The sequence below is a fragment of the Colobus angolensis genome, unplaced genomic scaffold, assembly GCF_000951035.1.
Source record: "Colobus angolensis palliatus isolate OR3802 unplaced genomic scaffold, Cang.pa_1.0 Scaffold62, whole genome shotgun sequence".
Classification (NCBI taxonomy): Eukaryota; Metazoa; Chordata; class Mammalia; order Primates; family Cercopithecidae; genus Colobus; species Colobus angolensis.
Window position 1 is genome coordinate 3,349,152 of NW_012119821.1, and position 22,312 is coordinate 3,371,463.

General features: G+C 34.2%; 1 protein-coding gene across 2 annotated transcripts in view; it reads left to right on the top strand.

Moving 5' to 3' along the window:
• The window catches only part of COMMD10 (COMM domain containing 10), a 216,790-nt gene that overhangs the window by 49,337 nt on the left and 145,141 nt on the right, over positions 1 to 22,312 (top strand). For both annotated transcript variants that reach the window (XM_011963670.1, XM_011963671.1), the window contains exon 5: positions 5,806 to 5,916. In XM_011963670.1, coding sequence (XP_011819060.1) covers positions 5,806 to 5,916 — 111 coding nt within the window. The remainder of the gene's footprint in view (positions 1 to 5,805; positions 5,917 to 22,312) is intronic.

Sequence of the window (22,312 nt, forward strand, 5' to 3'; positions counted from 1 at the left end):
TTTTATCAGAGACTAGGATTGCAACCCCTGCTGTTTTTTGTTCTCCATTTGCTTGGTAGATCTTCCTCCATCCCTTTATTTTGAGCCTGTGTGTGTCTCTGCATGTGAGATGGGTCTTCTGAATACAGCAAACTGATGGGTTTTGACTCTTTATCCAATTTGCCAGTCTGTGTTGTCTTTTAATTGGACCATCTAGTCCATTTACATTTAAGGTTAATATAGTTATGTATGAACTTGATCCTGTCATTGTGATATTTGCTGGTTATTTTGCTCGTTAGCTGATGAAGTTTATTCCTAGTATCGATGGTCTTTACATTTTGGCATATTTTTGCAGTGGCTGGTACCGGTTGTTCCTTTCCATGTTTAGTGTTTCCTTCGGGGTCTCTTGTATGGCAGGCCTGGTGGTGACAAAATCTCTAAGCATTTGCTTATATGTAAAGGATTTTATTTCTCCTTCACTTATGAAACTTGGTTTGGCCAGATACGAAATTCTGGGTTGAAAATTCTTTTCCTTAAGAATGTTGAATATTGGCCCCCACTCTCTTCTGGCTTGTAGAGTTTCTGCTGAGAGATCTGCTGATAGTCTGATGGGCTTCCCTTTGTGGGTAACCCGACCTTTCTCTCTGGCTGCCCTTAACATTTTTTCCTTCATTTCAACTTTGGTGAATCTAACAATTTTGTGTCTTGGAGTTGCTCTTCTTGAGGAGTGTCTTTGTGGCGTTCTCTGTATTTCCTGAATTTGAATGTTGGCCTGCCCTACTAGGTTGGGGAAGTTCTCCTGGATGATACCCTGAAGAGTGTTTTCCAACTTGGTTCCATTTTCCTCCTCACTTTCAGGCACCCCAATCAGATGTAGATTTGGTCTTTTTACATAATCCCATACTTCTTGAAGGCTTTGTTCATTTCTTTTTCCTCTTTTTTCTTTAGACTTCTCTTCTTGATTCATTTCATTCTGATACTCTTTCTTCCAGTTGATCGAGTCGGTTACTGAAGCTTGTGTATTTGTCACGTATTTCTCGTGTCATGGTTTTTATCTCTGTCAGTTCGTTTATGGCCTTCTCTGCATTGATTGTTCTAGTTATCCATTCTTCCATTATTTTTTCAAGATTTTTAGTTTCTTTGCACTGGGTATGTAATTCCTCCTTTAGCTCTGAGAAGTTTGATGGACTGAAGCCTTCTTCTCTCAACTCGACAAAGTCATTCTCCATCCAACTTTGATCCGTTGCTGGTGATGAACTGCGTTCCTTTTGAGGGGGAGATGCGCTCTTATTTTTTGAATTTCCAGCTTTTCTGCCCTGCTTTTTTCCCATCTTTGTGGTTTTATCTGCCTTTGGTCTTTGATGATGGTGGTATACTGATAGGGTTTTGGTGTGGGTGTCCTTTCTGTTTGTTAATTTTCCTTCTGACAGTCAGGACCCTCAGCTGTAGGTCTGTTGGAGATTGCTTGAGGTCCACTCCAGACCCCGTTTGCCTGGTTATCAGCAGCAGAGGCTGCAGAAGATAGAATATTGCTGAACAGCGAGTGTTCCTGTCTGATTCTTGCTCTGGAAGCTTTGTCTCAGGGGTGTACCCCGCCGTGTGAGGTGTGGGGTGTCAGACTGCACCTAGTGGGGATGTCTCCCAGTTAGGCTACTCAGGGGTCAGGGACCCACTTGAGCAGGCAGTCTGTCCGTTCTCAGATCTCAGCCTCTTCTGTGAAACTTTATGTGTGGGTGTGTGCATGCACAAACACATACGAGGTCAGCAATTTTATTTACTTTCTTTATTACTCTGTCACGTGGCCATGGAACAAGTATTTTTCAATGACAAAATTTAGTAGAAAAGGCTCTGAAAATTAAGAAAGCCAATCCATGAACACCTAAAATTATGACTTTTAAAAATTACCTTCCTTGTGCATACTCTTTATTTCAATTCAGTTCTACAGATAGATGTAGAATGTGCCTACTGTGTGCTGGGCATTATTCTAAGTGCTCCGATACAGCACTGATAAAAAGAACAAAAAACTTTGTTCTCAAGGAGTTTAGAATCTTAAGTGGTAGTCAACAAACAAATAAATACTATATGTTATGATAGATGGTAAAAAGCCCTAAGAAAATAAAGCAAGGCAAGTAGTGACACAGTTCACTTATTAGTTTTCTGTTATCCAGGGACTGAGAATACAGTTTGTTAATTTATTGACCCTGCTTCCCTGTCTTCTGGACATTTGTTATGTCAGTCATTCTTACTGTTAGTTGAAGTCAAAGAAACTCTAATCTAGAAATTGTTTACTTGGTCTACTCAGGGAGTGGGTAGTAAATAAGTCTTTCAAAATTTGATGCAATTATCCAAAATTAGTGAATGTGTATGTACTTTTCTGAGATAAATTTCTATACTTTTCATTCAGTTATCAAATAGTCTGCGACCCAAAATATTTAAGTGGTGACTCTAATTTATCCTTTCTTCTAACCACATAGCTAAGAAGTTTTGTGAATGAGTAACACAGTCTTGATTAACATGAGGTTTGCAGGCTAGCCTTTGTGTACCTATCTCTAGTTAGTAACTTTTAAAATTAGAGTTGTATCTTTTTGACAGATGACTTTTGAATAATCTTCTAAAATGAATATAATAACATTCTAAATGTGTTTAAAATATGCAATTTTGTTTGTACTTTTAAAATCAAAATACTTGATAGTTTCTTGTGTGATGATATATATTTTAAGTTGTATTTTCCAAAGACAATTTATAATATCAACAAGGAAGGCTAACTCATGGCCATATTATAAATACACACATATCTAGTTGGGGAAAGAATATACAGATTGGACAGAACACCTAATTGGAGAAATTGGGAAAGGAGGTGCCAGTAACTCAATATTTGACAATGCACCATTTAACCCTTTACAACTTAGTGAGGCAGATATTATTGTCTCTATTTTGCAGATGAGAAAACTGAGGCTCAAAGAGGTGAATAGAATATGTAACTTGCTTAAGGTCAATTAGTATGGAACTTCACAGCTCACACTCAGCTGCCATTTAGCAAACCAAATGAAAGCTAGGGTAATGTTTACTCATTATAAAAAGGATTTCTGGACATGCTTTGACCTGCAGATAATATTGTATGTGTGACAGGTGGTGTGTGTGTGTGTGTGTGTGTGTGTGTACGTATGTGTGAAGAACCAACCAACTATTAGCTCTATAGGTTGCAATCCTGCCTCCTACCAAAGCCATAGCCAAGTGGAAATACAACGTTTTGTTCTTCCTCTTTCATACATTCATTTTCATGTGAATACTTCTCCTTGAAAGTTTGTGTATGTTATGTGATTGATCACTTGTCTGAGAGGAATCTTTAATGTTGACTCTGTCAGAGGCTGTTGTAGGTCACAAGGATATAAAGGTGAATAAGACTCCAGCTGTCTCCTAATGGAGATTACACTCTACTCTGAAGAGATAGACAGGTAGACAAATTGTTGCAATAAACTGATCTACATGTTAATAGAGAAAGATGTAGAGTGCTGAGGGAACAGAGTAGCAGACTGCAGAGGGAAGGGAAAGGAAAAAATAACAGAGGAGGTGACATTGGAGCCAAAGAAGAGAGATGTGAAACAGCGTAGTGTGTTCTGGGAATCTTATTTGGTTCACTGTGGCTAAATGATAGATAATTAGGAATATGTTTTAGAACATAGGACTGGAAAGTTGCTGTCACGTCCTGAGGGGTTTGTATACTAGACTCAGGACTTCAGAGTTTGGATTTTATTTTGTAGGTAGTAAGGAGCTATTGGAGACTTTTAAGAAGGGAAGTGGGATGATGGGATGAGGTTCTATAGGAGGCAGGTAGCCCAGTTAGAAGACTATTGTGATAGTCTGGGAATATGTGGATGATGAGAGTCTGAAATCAGTCATGAATTTTGGAAAATATTTGAAAAATATTTAGAAGATACTATAGAACAAATTAGGTGACCAAAATGCCTTATATTTATACTACTTTATAGTTGCCAAAATCCTTTAAGTGTGCATGTTATTGGATATTATCAGTAACCCAGAAAAGTAGGTATTTCAAATGGATTGAGTTCCATTTTGTATGAGGAAATTGAGATCTTGAAAGATGTGGCTTAGTCACGGTCACATAGCTAGTGATAGTTTAAGCGTGAACCAACTCATAAGCTTCAAATTCAGGGTTCTTTTTAATTTGTCTGCATCATCTCTATGCAGTGCTTAAGCATACATTAGTTAATATCAAGGCCTGATCATGGTAGGGTGTGTGTTTTAATTTATTCACTTAATATCTCTCTTCATTAGTTATGTTAAGTGCCTAATGGAGAGGGATAGGATCAATTAAATAAGGTAAGTGCAACATTTTACAGGTCAATATAAATACCTGGAATGTGCTTTTCAATTAAGACGATATGTATGCCAGTGCTTTTTTAATATGTGAGAATGGTTATGACATTTATTCCTATTTTATTGGAGAGTCTATTGCATGGGACTTGATAATAGTTCCAGGCTGGTATCAGAGACTGTGCTTACTGTAATCAGTGTTAAAGATCAGTATATAAAGAATCCTTTCTTAACATGTACCATTAAATTGATTTTGTATTAGGTATTATAGAGATATTATAGATTATATCTCTACAACATCTTCCTTCTTTTTACCCATAACCTCTAAAAGGTTTGGTGCCAGAAGGAACAGAACTGTATCTTTATTTTCTCATCACATCCTCTCTCAAATAGATAATACTTTCATTGCTCTCTTTCCAACTTGGCTTTGAGTCACTGCTGTGATTCTAGCTGTTGAACAGTCTTTCAAATTAAGTGATTAGTATTCTAGTCAAGGAAAAATTGTTGTGAGCCTGCCATTCTTACCCAGTATTGTTAAGGTAGTTTTACTAAATCTTTTATTAGGGTCGTGTTCTCAGAGGCATATGACAATTGCGTTTCACAAAACTTCCCTAAATATTGATACTTGAGATTTACAGGAAATTAAATCTAAAACCTTAAACTTTTGAAGCTGGAGGCACCAATAAGCTGCTGAAGTTCAGTATAAAGCCACATCTGTGCTCCTTAATACTTTATAAGAAAAGTTTCTCTGCCTTAGTCTCCCTTTACTATTTTTGTCTTACTTGATTCAAATTTTGCTGTTGTATTAACTAATAAATTCAAAGGAAATGTTCTGATTAGTTTCTGTCATAACTGGGAACGATAGTAAGAGTACCTTGGAAAGTATGATAGTCTGTTGTGTAACACTTGCTAGGTAGTAGATATGAGTTCTCTGCCTGACTATTTCAATCTCATTGTATCTAAAAGTGTGAACCTCTTACCATCTGGATACTTTAGTTTCCCTCTAAATTAAAAAGAAAAAAAGCAAATCTTACCTGTATAGTACCTAATATAAAGGTTTTTGAAAGATGATGGGAAGTAATTAAAGTGCTTTTCACCAATTTATGCTATTTACTAGTTGAAATTTGTAACTATTTAAAAACCATTAGTTTTAAAAAATACTATTTTAAAGTAGTAATTTACTATTTAATATTTAAAAACCATTGGCTCTTTTAATGTATTTCACTGCTTGGTATTAGAATTTTTTATTTTTAGAATAGAGTACATTTAAAGATGACTTTTGCTGTTAAATTTGACAGGCATGGCAGGAGGCCAATCTAGTAAGCCCAAAGGGAGAATTTGCAGAGTATGTAGGTTAAAGGAGCCCTGGAACTGACTTTTTATGAAGCCCAGCCTACCCATACACATTCCTGCAGAGTGGAGATTTGCTTAAAGTTGACTGTTTTCTTCCTTCTGTACCATCTGATTCAAATCTACACCTGTCTTTTAAAGCTAGAGACGGTTGGATGGCAGCTTAACCTTCAGATGGCTCACTGTGCTCAAGCAAAACTAAAATCTCCTCAAGCTGTGTTACAACTCGGAGTGAACAATGAAGATTCAAAGGTAAGAAATGGTATCCCATTAAAAGGATGTATTTTCTTTGTTGGGACTTAAACTTTTTATTCTTAGCAGTCTTTGCTCTCTGGATTTAAATTTTAAACATAATTCAGTTAAACAATTATTAATAAGTGGATCTTTTTTGATAGATTTTGATGTCAGATTTAAATATCACTGTTATTTATCTCAAGAAATAGCTTATCTTGCAAAGTACCTTTCATGCAAAAACATTTCATAATATCTTCTTTTAAATTCTGCAGTGAAAAAAAATTGGTGAAGACCACATAAAATTATGATTTTAATGTTTTAGGTATTTGAGAATATTCCTGAGTGTTTCATGTTTTAAGCTGAATATATGTGGTAGAGGGAATATTGTTTGTTGTCCAGCTAGTGCCTGGAACAATAAATATGATGGAGACCTGAATTGTATTTTTGTGTGTGTAGTAGTGTAGTATGCTTGCATGTATTTAAATCCTAGCTTTTGAGAAATAGAATTTTTTTTTTATACCACAGGGTGATTTTTACTTTATTATTAATTTCAGAACAACTTGAACATGATTATTAAAGATCAAAGCATTGCCATGAAATAGTTTTTGTTACTGTAACATATAGGGAAATACGTCTTTCAGATATGACAAGAGCTTTGTATCATATTTTATATTGTAATTGATTATCTTTTAAGATAGAAAAGGGGGAGTGACTTTTCCCTCCTAAGTAGATAAGACTGTCTCATCTTCAGACAAAATAGAATTGAAAATGAGATATTAGAGAATATCTGAGGAAGGAGATTACAGTGACTGAATGTGATAATAGAATAATGGAAGAAATGTTATTATTAATAACAGGAATTGAAGAATGGTAATATTATTACTTTTTTGTTAAAACTTTCACTATTCATTCTATTATGCACGTTTCTGGCTTCTTTCAGAAGTACCTAGCCCAGGTTATATGACAATAAAATTCTGTGCAATTGACTTGAGTCTTATATATAATGTATTAGTTTATTACAGTGTTTCAAAAGTATCATTTTATTTCACAGATTTTTGCTGGAAAGTAATATGAACTTAGTGGTTAGAGTCAAGCTGTTAGAGTATGTCTAGTGGTTTCCCTTTATCTGCAGTTTCACTTTCCGTAGTTTCGGTTACCCACTGCTGTTTGAAATAGGTGAGTACGGTACAGTAAGATGAGAGAAAGAGACTACGTCCACATAACTTTATTACACTATGTTGTTATGGTTGTTCTGTTTTATTATGACTGTTGTTAATCTCTTACAGTGCCTAATTTATAAATTAGACTTTATCATAGGTTTGTGTACATGGGAAAAACCAGTATATATTGGGTTCAGTACTATCCATGGTTTCAGGGCTCCACTGGGAGTTTTGGAATGTATCCTCCCACCACGGGCGGGGAGACTACTGTGTGCTCTGCAGTTTAGTGTAGTGTAACCTTTGGCAAATTACTTAATCCTTGATTCTCAGTTTCTTTATCTGTAAAATATAGGTACTAGTATCTATCCACACAATGTTTATGAAGACTAAATACCTAGGATATGTAAAGTGTTTAGTCCAGTGCCCAGTAGTACAGCATGTGCTCAATAAATGCTGGCTGCTACTATCATCATCAATAAAACTGTTTTGTTTCTAGCTAAAATAAAGAAATCAATCCATTTGTTTTAATTCAAAGTTCTCACTATTTCCTGAAGAAATTATTACCTCTTCCCTTGTTCCTTGCATTCACTCTGCCCCCCCCCTTTTTTTTTAATTATATTTTTCATATATATCCTTACTGGAAATTAGGGAGGGGAAAAAGAGCCTGGAAAGTCACTTTTATTTCTTCTGTGAACTGAGTAAGGTATTCCTTTAGGTATAGGATGATGATCTGGAACTCACTAGTGTAGACTGGAACTATTCCATGAGTGAAAATACATGCATACATGCACATTCCAAGTAGCTATGTACTTCCTCTGTTTTACTTTTCGTGACTACCTAATGTTAAGTCTGCATAGCTAAAAGCATTTTATATGTTGGAAGTATACTATTTTCACCACATACATTGGATATGCTTTAAGCATCATGAGTTCAGCGATGCTTGTCTTTGGGATTCTCAAGTCCTCCTAGCTTCTTTATTACATCTTTAAAGTATGCCTATGTGTCTGTTATATTTTTAGGCAGTAGGAATAAAAGAATAATGCTTCTTGTAAGACAGCCATGTTAATAAGACATTCAGATTATTCAGGAAGATGTGAATATCTAGATGTGAAATCTAACTCATTTGAAATATGAGCTTGAGTACATTTATGTTTCTCTGTGTGTTTGTATTTTGAAATTTTGAATAAATGTATAAATGCACCTTGATTAATCTTATAACTCTAGCAGAGCTAGAGCACCATTTTCATTAACAAATATGCTGAGGAAGAAGAGCAGAAGCACACATATGTAAAAGATATTTCCCTTTCATCTTGTATGTAGACTTAAGTGACTTCTTTGTATTGCCTTTCTCTTTTATGGTATTGTACACATTTTGTGCCGGTGTCTTTTATCTCCTAAACAATAGACACATAATGAGGTATGGAGCTACCATCACCTAGGCAGAAACATACCATCTCCAAGTGATACGGTGTGCCCTAGCTATAAAGGACCGGTTAACTACTATGCCTGTTCTCCTCAATGTACTGCTGGCTGGAATTACTGCTCTTTCTTTTGTTTACCTTCTCCTTGATTTTAGGATTTTGTATTCTGTTCTTTGTACTCTTCATCTTGTTCCTTATGTTAATTTTTATATGACTCCTGTTGTTAAGGACCACTAACTACTTTTCTCTCAAATATTTACTTTGTTATGAAACGAGAATTCTTCACAGGTTGGAATATTAAGTAAAAGGAATGAGGGTATAGAGCATGTTTTAAAAAACAAGTTTATTAAAGGAAAGGAAAGCTTTTACCAAAAGGGAGATTAAATGTTATCACTGCTTAGTTTAGGATATAAAGTATCTTAAAGTACAAAACTGTCATACTTATGAAGTTGGTGTTTGTTTAAAACAGGAAGCATTGAGTACAGTTCTCACAAATGTGTATTTTACAGGATAGTTATCCTGAAAATATACGTGTATTAAACTATTGGGAGGATTAATGTCACTGTAAATTGTGAGGGAGTATTTTGGTGGTGTTTACTTTCGAGCTGTTGAACTGAAAACTTACTGTAATTCACTGAAGAGTGTGGTTTATGAGGAGCTCCTTGTCTTCTTTTTCCCTTCTAACATACACATGAAAAATGTAGCCTGCACTGAAGTTTTAATTGCTATCACACTGGATAACACTGTTTGACTGTAGTCTCCTTTCTTAGAACACTTCTGTCTCGAGGCTTTCCTGTTTTGCTACTAATTTTATCACGAAAACTGGGTGATTGTAGCTTTCCTGCAGTATTTTGATATGTATTCTAGTTGTTTTTGGTTAATTGTCTTAATGTTTGTCTACTGTGTTTAGGAAAGTGAGATTATTTTCCTGTTCCACAGATACCTCAAATTGAGTTTTCTGACTTAAAGTTTTTTTCATTAGGGGGCAGTAGAGTGCTTTGCTTACCGAGCCTTTTCTGGCATTCATAGTGTTATTTGAAATAACATTCAAAATAATTTGTGAAGTCAGTAGTTGAAGGAAATGCTAAGTGTTTACATTTCTAATCTGTATAGAACAATAGAGTTCCTTTATTTATTTCCATAAACAAAATTAATGCTTATTAATCATTTATGTATAGAATAAATGAAATCATCATGATTTGACTTTTGAAATTTGTATATGATCATTTGCCAGAATGAGATATATTGAAAGCTTTCTACATTGTTGACTTTTTTGTTACATTATGTCACTTATATTAATTTCTTCATGAGAAAAAAGCATAAAATAGTCCATATGATAATTGAATGGCACTATTAGGTTATGATGTAACTAGTTCTAGGCCCATTGTAGTCAGCTGAAAGTTCTTTATTTATAGAGAGTAATGTCATTTGTAACAAATGTTGATAATATTGTCTGACACCAACACTTTAACTTTGAATATCTTAAAATACTTTAATTTTGCTGTTAATCTTTGTACACTTTTTCCCCAGTAAATTTCCTGTTAAAGACAAACCTGTTTTGTTAATGCAGGGATTCCAAATTTTATTTGTACATCTTTGAGGAAGGATCCTTGTGTTTCATTTTTTTTTTTTTTTGCAATAACTGTGGTAAAATCACCCTGATAGAACTTTTATTTATCTTAATGTTAAATTAGATTATAATCAGGTTGCAGAAAGTACTTTACGTAAAAGTAATTATGATTTTGAATAAATTTGGGACTCTTAATACTAATTTTCTGACTTAGAGCTTTTCATTCTTATTTCCAAAATATGTGACAAATTCTATTTAGTGTGAAAAAATGGGCAAAAGTTCTTTTTTAAGTGTTTACTCTATGCTATACATGGTATCACCTCTTTTTATGTTTAAAACATCTCTTCCAGGCATGATTTCTTACTATTCTTATTTTATTGATAAGTGGAGACGTAGAAGCACAGAGAAGTTAAATAATATTCCCATGTTATACAGATAGTAAACAGTAGACCTAGGGTTTGAATCCAGGCAATTTTATTTGAATTCCAGTTTATCAGTAGGATGCTGTATCATCTTCTTAATTTAATAACTTAGCAGTTGATCTTGTAATATGTGTATATGTTTCAAGGTGTTGAAAGCTATTCTAAAATGTAAAGTTGTTCATAGGATTATAGTTACATGGATTCTAGATTTAATTTTTCTCTTTCCCCTTTATTTGACTAAGTTGAAACAATTTTACGTTTTTAGTCCATTAGAAACACCATTTACTCTCATGTAGTAAGTAAAGTTATAAATGATGTCAGTTCAACAGAGGCTGCCTTTTATTAACAAATATTATTGTAAGGGCTACATGACATCAATGATGTTGATGTCTTGTGAGCAAATAAGCTATATCAGTTAAAAAGAAAAGATGCCCTCAGATCTATTTAGGACAGATTTCTCAGAGAAAAATATGTATGCTATTCAAATCATGAATTCTTGTTATAGAAATTTACATCTTTTCATCTTAAAGGTGGTGTTAGTATTAACTGATTTGGAAGGACCTTCACATTTTTTAGCGTTATGTGAGTTGGTCTGCCTTTTCCTTTTTTTTTTTCTTGAGGTATCCTGTATCATATCTTTATTAGAATAAATCACACTAAAGAATACTTTCTCACCCTTGATTACACATACAAACGAGATAACTCAAGTGATAGGACATAATTCAAATATAAATAAAATCATTCTCTCACATATTTAACATTGTTGAGTGGCTTTTTAAGTTGTATATATTTAAGGTATACAACATGCTGTTTTGATATAAATATACATAGTAAAATGATTGCTACTATTAAGAAAATTAACCCATCCATCACCTGCCATAATTACCTTTTTTTTTGTGTTTGGTAAAAGCACCTAAAATCTATTTTCCTAGCAAAATTTCAGTTTACGATACAGTATTATTAGCTATAGTCCTCATGCTGTACATCAGATCTCCAGACTTATTTATCCTACATAACTGCAAGTTCATATGCTTTGACCTGCTTCCCATTTTCTCCCTTTCTTTGTCTCTGATAATCAGTGTTCTACTAGGCATTTTGTAAAAATTCCACATGTAAGTGAGATCATGCAGTATTTTTCTTTCTATGTCTGGCTTATTTCACTTACCGTAATGTCCTCCAGATTCATCTATTTTGTTGCAAATGGCACTATATCCTTTTTCAAGGCTGACTCATATTCCTATGTGTGTGTATATGTGTCTGTGTCTGTATATATGTATATGTATGCATGTATATATGGACACATATACATATCACAATGTATCCATTGATAGATACTTACATTGTTTCCATATCTTGGCTATTATGAATAATGCTACAGCAAACACGGGAGTGCAGATATCTCTTTAACATACTGGATTCATCTTCTTTGAATATATACCAAGCAGGAGATTCCTGGTAGTTCTAATTTGAATTTTTTGAGGAACCTTCAAACTGTTGTCCTTAATGGCTATACCAATTTACATTTCCTCCATCAGTGTACAGGGGTTCCCTTTTCTCCACATTCTCACCAGCGTTTGTTATCTCTTGTCTTTTTTATAATAGTCATTCTAACAGTTGTGAGATAATATTTCATTTTGGTTTTGTTTGCATTTCCCTAATGGTTAGTGATATTGAACATCTATTCATTTATCTGTTGGCCATTTTTATGTCTTCTTTGGAGAATTTCTATTTAGGTCCTTTGTCCCTTTTAAAATCAATTAAACTTAGTACATTGTTATTATTTTGCTATTGAATTATGTGAGTTCCTTATACATGTTGGATATTAACCCCTTATCAGATATGTGGTTTGCAAATTTTTCTTCCAATCCATAGACTGTATTTTTTGTTGATCGTTTCCTTTTCTGTACAGGAGCTTTTAGTTTGATGTAGTTCTACTTATTTTTTGCTTTTGTTCCTCAAGCTTTTGGTGTGATAATTCAAGATATCATGACTGGGATGAACATCAAGGAGCTTTTTCTCTGTGCTTTCTTCTAGGAGTTTTATGGTTTCAGATCTTATGTTTAGGTCTTTTATCTCTTTTGAGTTTGGTTTTTGTGTATGGTGTAAAGGTCCAGTTTCATTGTTTTGCATGTGGATATTCAGTTTTCCCAGTACCATTTATTAAAGAGACAGTTCTTTCCTTATTGCATCTTCTTGGTGGTCTTGACAAAAATTAATTGAATATGTATGCTTGGGTTATTTCTGGGCTGTCTGTAGTATTCCTTTGGTCTGTGTGTCTGGCTTTATGCCAGTACCATACTGTTTTGGTTACTATAACTTTATAATGTAATTTAAAATTAGGAAGTGTGATACCTCTAACTTTGTTTTACTTTCTCAAAATTATTTTGGTTATTCAGGGTCTTTCGTGATTCCATGTGAATTTTATGATTTTTTTTCTCTATTTCTGTAAAAATTGCCATTGGAATTTTCATAGGATTGCAGTGAATCCATATATTGCTTTGGGTAGTATGGACTTTTTAACAGTATTAATTCTTCCAATTCATGAACATGGGCTCTCTTGCTATTTAATTAGGTCGTCTTCAATTTCTTTAATCAGTGTGGTACAGTTTTCAGATCTTTCACTTCTTTGGCTATATTTATTTGTAGACATTTTATTCTTTTTGCTCTCCTAGCAATGTTGTAGCAGCAGGGGGCTGGGGAAGTGGGGGCACATAAAGAAGATTGTTTTCTTTTTTTTTTTTTTCAGCTAGATCATTATTTTTGTGAAGGAATCCATCTGATTTTTGTATGGTGATTTTGTAAGGTGTATGCTACTTTACTGAATTTATTCATTTTAACTTTTTTTGTGGCATTTTAAGGGTTCTTTTTTTTAGAAAAAGAACATATAGGATAATGTCATCTGCAAACAGGAGTAATTTTATTGTCCTCTCTCAAGTGAAATGATTTTTTAATATTGCCTGCCTTTTAAAAAAAAACCATCATGATTCATTTTTCTGTTACCCAAGCTGTATGTGCTTACTATAGAAAACTTAGAAATTATAGAAACATGAAAGGAAAAGCTGTTAGACTTACCACGAAGATGCAGGCAGTCTATTTGTTTTATTTTTTTTTCAGTGTTTATTCGATACAAACTTCTTCTCTAGAGTCTGATTGTAGGACTTGTTTGATTTTATATTCTGCCTTTTTTTACTTAATGCCATGACAAATCATTTCTTATATTACCTCAAACTCATCAATAATATATTTTAGATGACTGCATTGTATTATGGCTGTGACAGACATACTAGGATTTCTTAATAATTCTTCCCTGTCAAGTACTGGGTTTGTTTCTGATATTTTCCTGTTACATTGTAATAAACGTCTTTGTGCATATGTACTTAGATGCTCAGTAAATCTTGATCCATTATGAATGAATTAATGAAGCCTTCTTAGGATTTAGGGTTATTCCTCAAGAGGATGATTACTAGGTGAAAGGGTATAAACCAAAATAAAATAAAACATCTTATTTAGGTTGATAAATGGCTTTCTGAAATCATTTTGAGAAATACACACAGAAATGCAAACGTTGCATTCAGAAGATTTCATAGCTGCTAGAGAAAGATGTAACACTATTTCAAAAATAGGTTCTTTAATAAGTGGGTAATTAATTACTTTGGATTTTAGGAGGCCAGTAAAAAGCCCAGATATTTTTGTAATACTGTAGCGCCCCCTCTTTTAAACTTTTGTATTACATTTGTGCACTAATTAAACAAGCTTTTGTTACGTATATTTTGTTTTTATTATAGAACATGTAGAAGCAATCTGATCAAATACTCAAGCAGTTATAGAAAATAGAAATAACTCTTGTTTGTTAGATAATTGCCAAGATACTTTGAAAATAAAACCTGCTTCTTTGGAATCAAATGTGTTTAAATATTTTTAAGGCTTTGTGACTCTGGTGTTCTGATTCTTTGTTTTGTATCCTTTTCCATTGTGATCCATTTCTCAATGAAATTATCCTTCAAGGTTTTATGTTTTCTAAATAACAGCAATACAGAAATGTTTCCCCTCAATGTAATGTATTTTTTTTTTTTTTGGTTTTGTGGTCAACATGACTTTTTAAAAAGACAATATTATGTAATCAAGTATATTGATACAAATCATATGTGTATAACTTCTGCATAACGCAATGCAAACCTCCTCCATATATGTGGGTGTGTGTGTAAGTTTTTTTTTTCTTTTTCATATTTCAGGCTGTCAAGTGGAGAGTCTGCATTTATCCATAATAAGACTTTATAAGCTAACAAAAAATATTGTTTCAGATGCTACTTGTCTTTGATGAGTGAAAATACACAGTATTAATACACCATAAGAGGTTAGTATTTATGTGGAGAAAATGATAATAGAGACTTGGAGGAGAAAAATCTCTGTTAAAAATACTCCAAACATTTTAGGCAATTCAGAATTAAAATATCATTGTTTTACTAAAATTCTTTTTAAAAATTTTGTGAGATTGCGTAGTAAGGAAACAAATACTATCTTCACTTGTCTTTTCTAACTTCTGAATCCCGTAGTCTCTGAAACCCAGAGGCAGTTGATAAATACAGAATTTTTAAAACAGAATATGTTTTAGAAGTACCTTCAAATTTCATTAGATACCTTTTCATGTATTAGAAATGACAATAATGTAAATGAATGATATAAATATTTTGATACAAAAGTATTAATTAATCAGACATCTGGACAAGTAAAATGTTAAATTCAATAAAGTAAATATGCACTGACTTTTTAAACATCTTGAATTCAGTTCAAGAAATATTTTTTAAACATTTACTACATGTGAGTTACTAGGCAAGGTATTTGTGATATAGGCAGGTTTTATTTTCTGTCATGGAGCTTATGGGCTAGCAGGAAATACATATGTTAAGCCAGTAAATGTAAATTTGATGACTAGTACAAAGGAGGAAACATGGAAACCAATAGCAAGAAATTAGAAACTGTGACAGGCAGAGAAGCTTTCAGATGGAGGAAAAAACACCTGAAAGAGGACAGAGGTTTATTTTTTGAGCATTTCAAATATGGAGGTACCTGAGATAACCAGGTGGAGATTGTCAGGTTTGTAGTCTGAGACATGGGAGAAAATTGTAAACTAGAAATTGAGGTTTGGAAATCATTGAGATTATAATTTCAGTCTTGGGAATGGAAGAGATCACTTAGAGGATATAGTAGAACTAACATTTAAATGACAAGTAGAATTGAAAGAGCTTATGACAGTGATTGGGAAGGAATAGCCAAATACCAAAGGAAGAGAGCATCTTAGGGGTGAATCATGTCACATGTTGTGACTAAGTAAAGTTAGAGGGAAGCAGGGGCAGAGAGAGAAGATAATAATTCTGACAGCCATGAAGTAGGTGCAAGTATTTTCCTATTAAGTAGATCAAGAAACCCAGACTCAGTGGTTAAGTGTCTTTCTCTAAATTGGATACTAGAAAGAAAGTGATGGTGCCATAATTTGAACCCAGGTCTGTCTGACTCCATAGCCTGAGCTTATAATCACTTCATAGTGTTAAAAAATGAATTTAATGACATGGAGATCACTGGTGATCACTTTGTGGGACAGGAGAAGGAAATATTTCAAGACGGAGGGCAGTACTGAATGCTATTTGAGAGGTCAGAAAAGAGAATAACAGACATATGACTGTTGGATTTCGTAAAATGGACTTCTCTGATGACCTAGACAATTATGATTTCAATAACAACAATTGAGAGGAGGAGAAAGAAACCTGATTGGGATAAACTGACTAAAGAATATGAGGTGAGAGTGGAAGTAGTGATACAGGTAACTGTTTCGGAAATAGGACAGTTGATGTAGGGGAATGTGGATTCAGTGACTGGAGATATTAGAGGAGGTTTGTATGCAGATGCCACAGATCCCCTGGGGGAGAAAATGATGCAGAATGGAGAGGGATATATTAATACATTTCTTGAGAAAGTGAGATGTGAGATTCAGAGCACAAATGGAAAGGTTGGATTCAATCAGAGTGGGAACATTTCTTTTGTCTTCATAGAGAGAAAAGAGGATGGGTTAGGGAGGTGGTTTTGATGGTGGAAAGAGAAAGTTGTAATGATCTGATTGCTTCTATTTTCTCAATGCTGCTGTCATGAGATTGGGAGAATGGGGTGGTCCTAGTAGGTTTGAAAACAGAGGACAAAGTGTGAAATAGTTATTTTGGATATTGGACAATTGAACAAAGTAGGTAATTTTAGGGTATTTTACTGTTACTACACAGTGCTGATTGCCCAATTGTGATTTGTGATCATGAATTTGAGATGAGAACTGTTGGCAGGTTGTGTATTTTTCTTCATCTATTTTTAATTGCTCAGGTGCACATGTGGAGTAGGTGGATAATTGGGTTTAATCATGCGTTTATCTTTGCCAGGTGTTTTTAGTGAAGGGTGAAAAGGACAAAGGGTGTGCCTATGTCTACGAAAGAGTAAATTTTAGTAACTGACCCTGGAGTCTAAATTGGGCCAGGTGGTAAGTGAGTATCGTGTATGTGTGTTCAGGGATAGGATGGTAAGTGATGAGAGGGAGAAACTATCTAGAAATATGCTGGCACCTAGCCATAGTCTCCGATACGATCAGGCTTGGTGTCGCACCCAGCTCTCGTCTTGAATTGTAATCCTCACAATCCCCATAATCCGCCTGTGTCAAGGGAGAGACCAGGTGGAGGTAATTGAATCATGAGGGTGGTTCCCCCGTGCTGTTCTCCTGATAGTGAGTGAGTTCTCACGAGATGTGATAGTTTTATAAGGGGCTCTTACCCCTTGCCTCGGCACTTCTCCTTCCCGCCAACTTGAGAAGAAGGTGTCTTGCTTGCCCTTTGCCTTCTGCTATGATTGTTAAGTTTCCTGAGGCCTCCCCAGCCGTGCTGAACTGTGAGTCAATTAAACCTCTTTCTTTTATAAATTACCCTTCTTGGGCAGTTCTTAATAGCAGTATGAAAATGCAGTAATGTAGCTTCCCTTGAGGTTTATAGAGGAGCCTCATGTAGATGCATTATTTTCCAGGATCACTCAGTGACTTTTAATTTGAGTCTTGAGATGTCTATGGCTTGATCAGGTGTATAGTTTATCTGTTAAGAGAGAGAAGTGGATACGTGTAAAACTTGAGAGCTAGTCTTTTCTGAACCTTTACCCTGCATCAGCTTGGAAACTGAAGTGGTCTGATTATATGAAGATTTATTCTGTATCCTAGGAATTCACAATGTGTGTCCAGTGGCTACTCCTTGATCTCTTGCTTCCTTGGTTGATAATATACCCAGCATCTGCTGGAAATAGTAGAGTATTAATTTCATAATGAGACCACTACGTCAGTGATACTATATCCAGAAATCAATTAAAATGTGAGAATTTTGTATGTTGTTTGAATTATATTAGCTTTTGAACATCAGTGGTGATTTTTTGAATTGCTTTTCTGAATCTGGTATTATAATTTTGAGGGTATTACTGTAAATTTTACTTCAAGACAAAGATGTCTAGATTGTTTTCTTATAAGTAATTTGCATTATTGGATATTGAATCCAGTCCCAATTATTTTGGCAGTAAAAGGGGTTGAGAAACACTCTTTTTTCCTGGCATAGTTTAAATAAGATTTTAAGCATGTTTACAATGTTAGTTACTATGTGACTACTTAAATATATCTTTAATGGATTGTGCGCATTATAGTCTTTTCAGATTTTTTCTTTCCTTTATATGAGAATTATTTAGAGGAAGTTAAACTTATATGAAGAGGAAGAATAATTGTAACTATATATTTCTCAGAACAAATTATTGGGCACTTTTGGCTGTTTTGATGGTGTTGGGAAAAGTGAAGGTTCTTCTATTAAGTTTTCATATAAAATATTTTTGTTTTTCAAAGTTTCTCAGCTGTCCTTGATATTTATGATCCAAAGCTGCAATCTTTCAGAAATGCCATGTCTATATTTTAAACAGCTAAAATAGTTTAAGGATTTAATCAGATCCTCAAGTCTTATATCACAGGACTTATTTGGAAATGTGGCCATCCCAAGATGCCTAATGATTATGAGTCTGGTTTGGGTGTTTTCTTTTTTGGGTATTTAGCATCAACCTAGCACCATCAGTTCTGTGTTTTTGGACTGTATCTGGATGATATATTTGAGGATCTGCTGAAGACAGCTGTTTGGTTAGTGCACAAGGAACAGTCAATTTTATTACTTTATCGTGTGCTGGAGAATGATATTCATAAGGCAGTGGGAATATACCATAACTAGGGCCATAGATGAACAAAGGGATAGAAATAGGGTTGATGAAGCAGCATTATCCTTTATCTCACCAATTATCCTACCGTTTGCTGCCAGCACAAAGGAGAAACAGGATTAATATCTAATTTTTACAAACCCTTTTAACTTGCTTGTTTCATAAATGTTTGATTCCTAAGTATAATCAATGAAATAGCAAATTGTACAGTATTTTAAAAAATATCATATTTTAAGCTTTTAAAATTGGTTGACTATCTGGAATTTATATAAATTTTGCTTATAGTCAATAACTGCTATTACGACATCAGTGAAACTATATGTTGTGATTGTTGTGGCTGGTTAACTAAAACATGTATTTCACAAATTACATGTACTGGGTGAAGATGAAATGTAATAGTAAATGAATGTGTAGAAAGAAATTCTTGTTTATAAATTTCATGTTTAAAGAACCTTGATTTTATCTTTTTAAAAATTCTTTTGTACTTTTAAAAAATTACACAAGTAGTTTACATTGAGGAAAAATCAGAAAATATAAGAAAATAAAATTCACCTACAATCCTACCTAGAGGTAATCACTTTGAGTGACATATTTAATTGGCATATATCTTTCCAAATCTGTCCATTGTAAACTAGTTGTCTTTCCCCATAAAGCATTATATTGTAAACAACATATTTTATTGTCAGTAAATGAGCGTCTACTCAGCAACATCATTTTAAATGACTACATAGGATACTGTTGTTTGTATGTTCCATTTCTTATTTCTTTTTTTGGTAAATATGATTTATTTATTCAAATAGTCCTTCAGCAGTGCATTTGCCTTTAAAGCCATATTTAAAATACTGTATACTAACGTGTTGACTAAAGTGATGGAAGAAGATTTTAGAAATTCTGTTCATGTAAATTCTGTTGGAATTCTAGTAATTGCTAAAATATCAGATTTTTATTGCTGGGAGACTTCCTTTTTCAGGGATTAACATGTTTAGACATATAGTTTAGAATGTCTTTTAAAACTATGTGTGTGTTTATTAATTCATGAGGTTTCTAAACCATGAGATTTTGCTCCTTCCCTTTCCTCCTCTCTTTCTCTTTCCCCCTCTTGATTTCTTCTTTATATTAGAGTAGATATGAAGTCTCTTTCAGACATAAAGAAGTTGTACCCTATCCATTATAAAGGGGTAATTTTACCCATATTTAATGTGTTGCTACTTCCTTGGTGAGAGCAGTACCATAAATATCCCAGCATAACATCTTTGTTGTTCTCAACAGTAAAATGACCAGAATTGTCCAGGTACAACTTTATTTATGGAATTAGCAAAGGCTTGTGAAATTTTCTAACCGAAAGGGATCTTAAGTGGATTTGTCAGTGGATTCTTTTTTTTTTCTGCCAATGGATTCTTAATATGATACCAAAAGCATGAGCAACCAAAGAGAAAAGATAACTTGGACTTCATCAAAATGGAAAACTTTTGTGTATCAAAGAACATTGTCAAGAAATTGAAAGGACAACCTGGAGAATGGGAGAAAACATTTTAAAGTTACATAAATTATATTACGGGATTTGTATTTAGAATGAATAAAGAACTCTTACAACGCAATAACAACAAAAAAAACATGAAACCCTAATTTTATTTATTTCATTTATTAATATTTTTTCAGATAGGGTTGCCCTGTCACCCAGTCTGGAGTGCAGGGTCATACCTCACTTCAGCCTCAGCCTTCTGGACTCAAGTGACCCTCCTGCCTCAGTATTCCCAGGTAGCTGGGACTACAGGCACCTGTCACCATGCCTGGCTAAATAAATAAAAATTTTTTTGGTAAAGACAGGAACTCACTTTGTTGCCCAGGCTGGTCTTGAACTCCTGGGCTCAAGCTATCTTCCCACCTGGGCCTCTCTAAGTGCTAGGATTAGAGGTGTGAGCCACTGTGCCTGGCCAGCAATCTAATTTTTAAAATGGGCAAAGGACTTGACTAGATATTTCTCCAAAGAAGATATGCAAATGGCCAATAAACATGAAAAGATGCTCAACATTATTAGTCGTTATGGCAATGGAAATCAAAACCACATGATATATCATTTCATACCCACTAGAATGGCTATATATATTTTTTTTGATAAGGAAAATAAGTGTTGGAAAGGATGTGGAGAAATTGGGACACTCATAATTGTTGGTGGAAACATAAAATATAGCAGCTTCTGTAGAAAAGTTTGGTGGTTCCTCCAAAATTTAAATATAGAATTACCCTAGGACCCTGCAATTCCACTCCTAGGTATATACTCAAAAGAATTAAAAACAAAGGCTCAAACGTGAACATGTACACAGATATCTATAGCAGCACTATTCATAGCTAAAAGGTAGCAATAACCCTGTCTCAGTCCATTTGTGCTGCTATAACAAAATACCTGAGATTAGGTAATTTATAAGAAACAGAAATTTATCTCTTACAATGCTGGAGGCTGAAAAGTTCAAGATGTAGGAACTGGCATCCAGTGTCTGGTGAGGGCTTTCTTGCTGTGTCTTTACATAGCAGAAGAGCAAGGGGGAGTGAGCACACCCTTTCCTTCAAGCTTTTTTAAGTGCCTTAATCCCTTCCATGAGGGCTTTGCCCTCATAACTGTATCACCTCTGAAAGGCCCCACCTTTTAATACTATTATGTTTGTGATTTTGCTTCAACATATACATTTTAAGGAATGCATTCAGATCATAGCAAACCCAAGTGTCTATCAGTACATGATAAACTGTGTTATATACATAGAATGGAATATTACTGAGCTGTAAAAAGGGTTGATGTATAATGTGGATGAGCCTTGAAAATGTTACACTGTGTAATAGAAGCCAGACACAAAAGATCACTTATTGTGTGAATCCATTTATATGAAAAATCCAAGTTAGGCAAATCCATAGAAATAGCAGATTTGTAGTTGCAGGGTCTGGGAGGAGGAAAGAATGGAGAGTTGACCTTAATGGGTATGAGTTTCTTCTTGGTGTGGTAAAAGTGTTCTGTAATTAGAAAGCATTGTGGTTGTATTGGAAGCTGCTAAATTGTACACTTTAAAATGATTAAAATGGTAAATTTTATAAAAAGGCACACACACATCCCTCTTAGAAATAAATCAACCCTTTAAGTTTACTGATGAGAAAATTCAGTCCCAGTGAGGGTGAATGCTGTGTAAGTTGATTACTGGCACAGCTAGATGAGAACTTAATCTGGTATAATGGAGAGAACATTGGACTTGAAGTGAGAAAGCTGAATTTAAATTTTTAGACTGTGGGAAATTTTCTGTGGTAAATACCCCAGTTTGAAAATGTGTTGGTAATACTTGCCTTGTAGGGTTGATAGAGTTAAATGAAATAATGTTTGTGAAATGCCTGTTATGGCTCTCACATTGTAAGTGACTGAAGTTAATGTTAGTTGAATTTGAATTTGCAGTGCTATAGTTTATTATTAGGAACATGAGTTGCTCTGGAAAGTAATTTTTATGATGGATATATCATCTTGAAGAATAGCTGAATACTGGCTTGGTGGGTTGTACAAGAATTTGCTCTTTGAAAAACAAAAACAGAAACAAACCTGTGCAG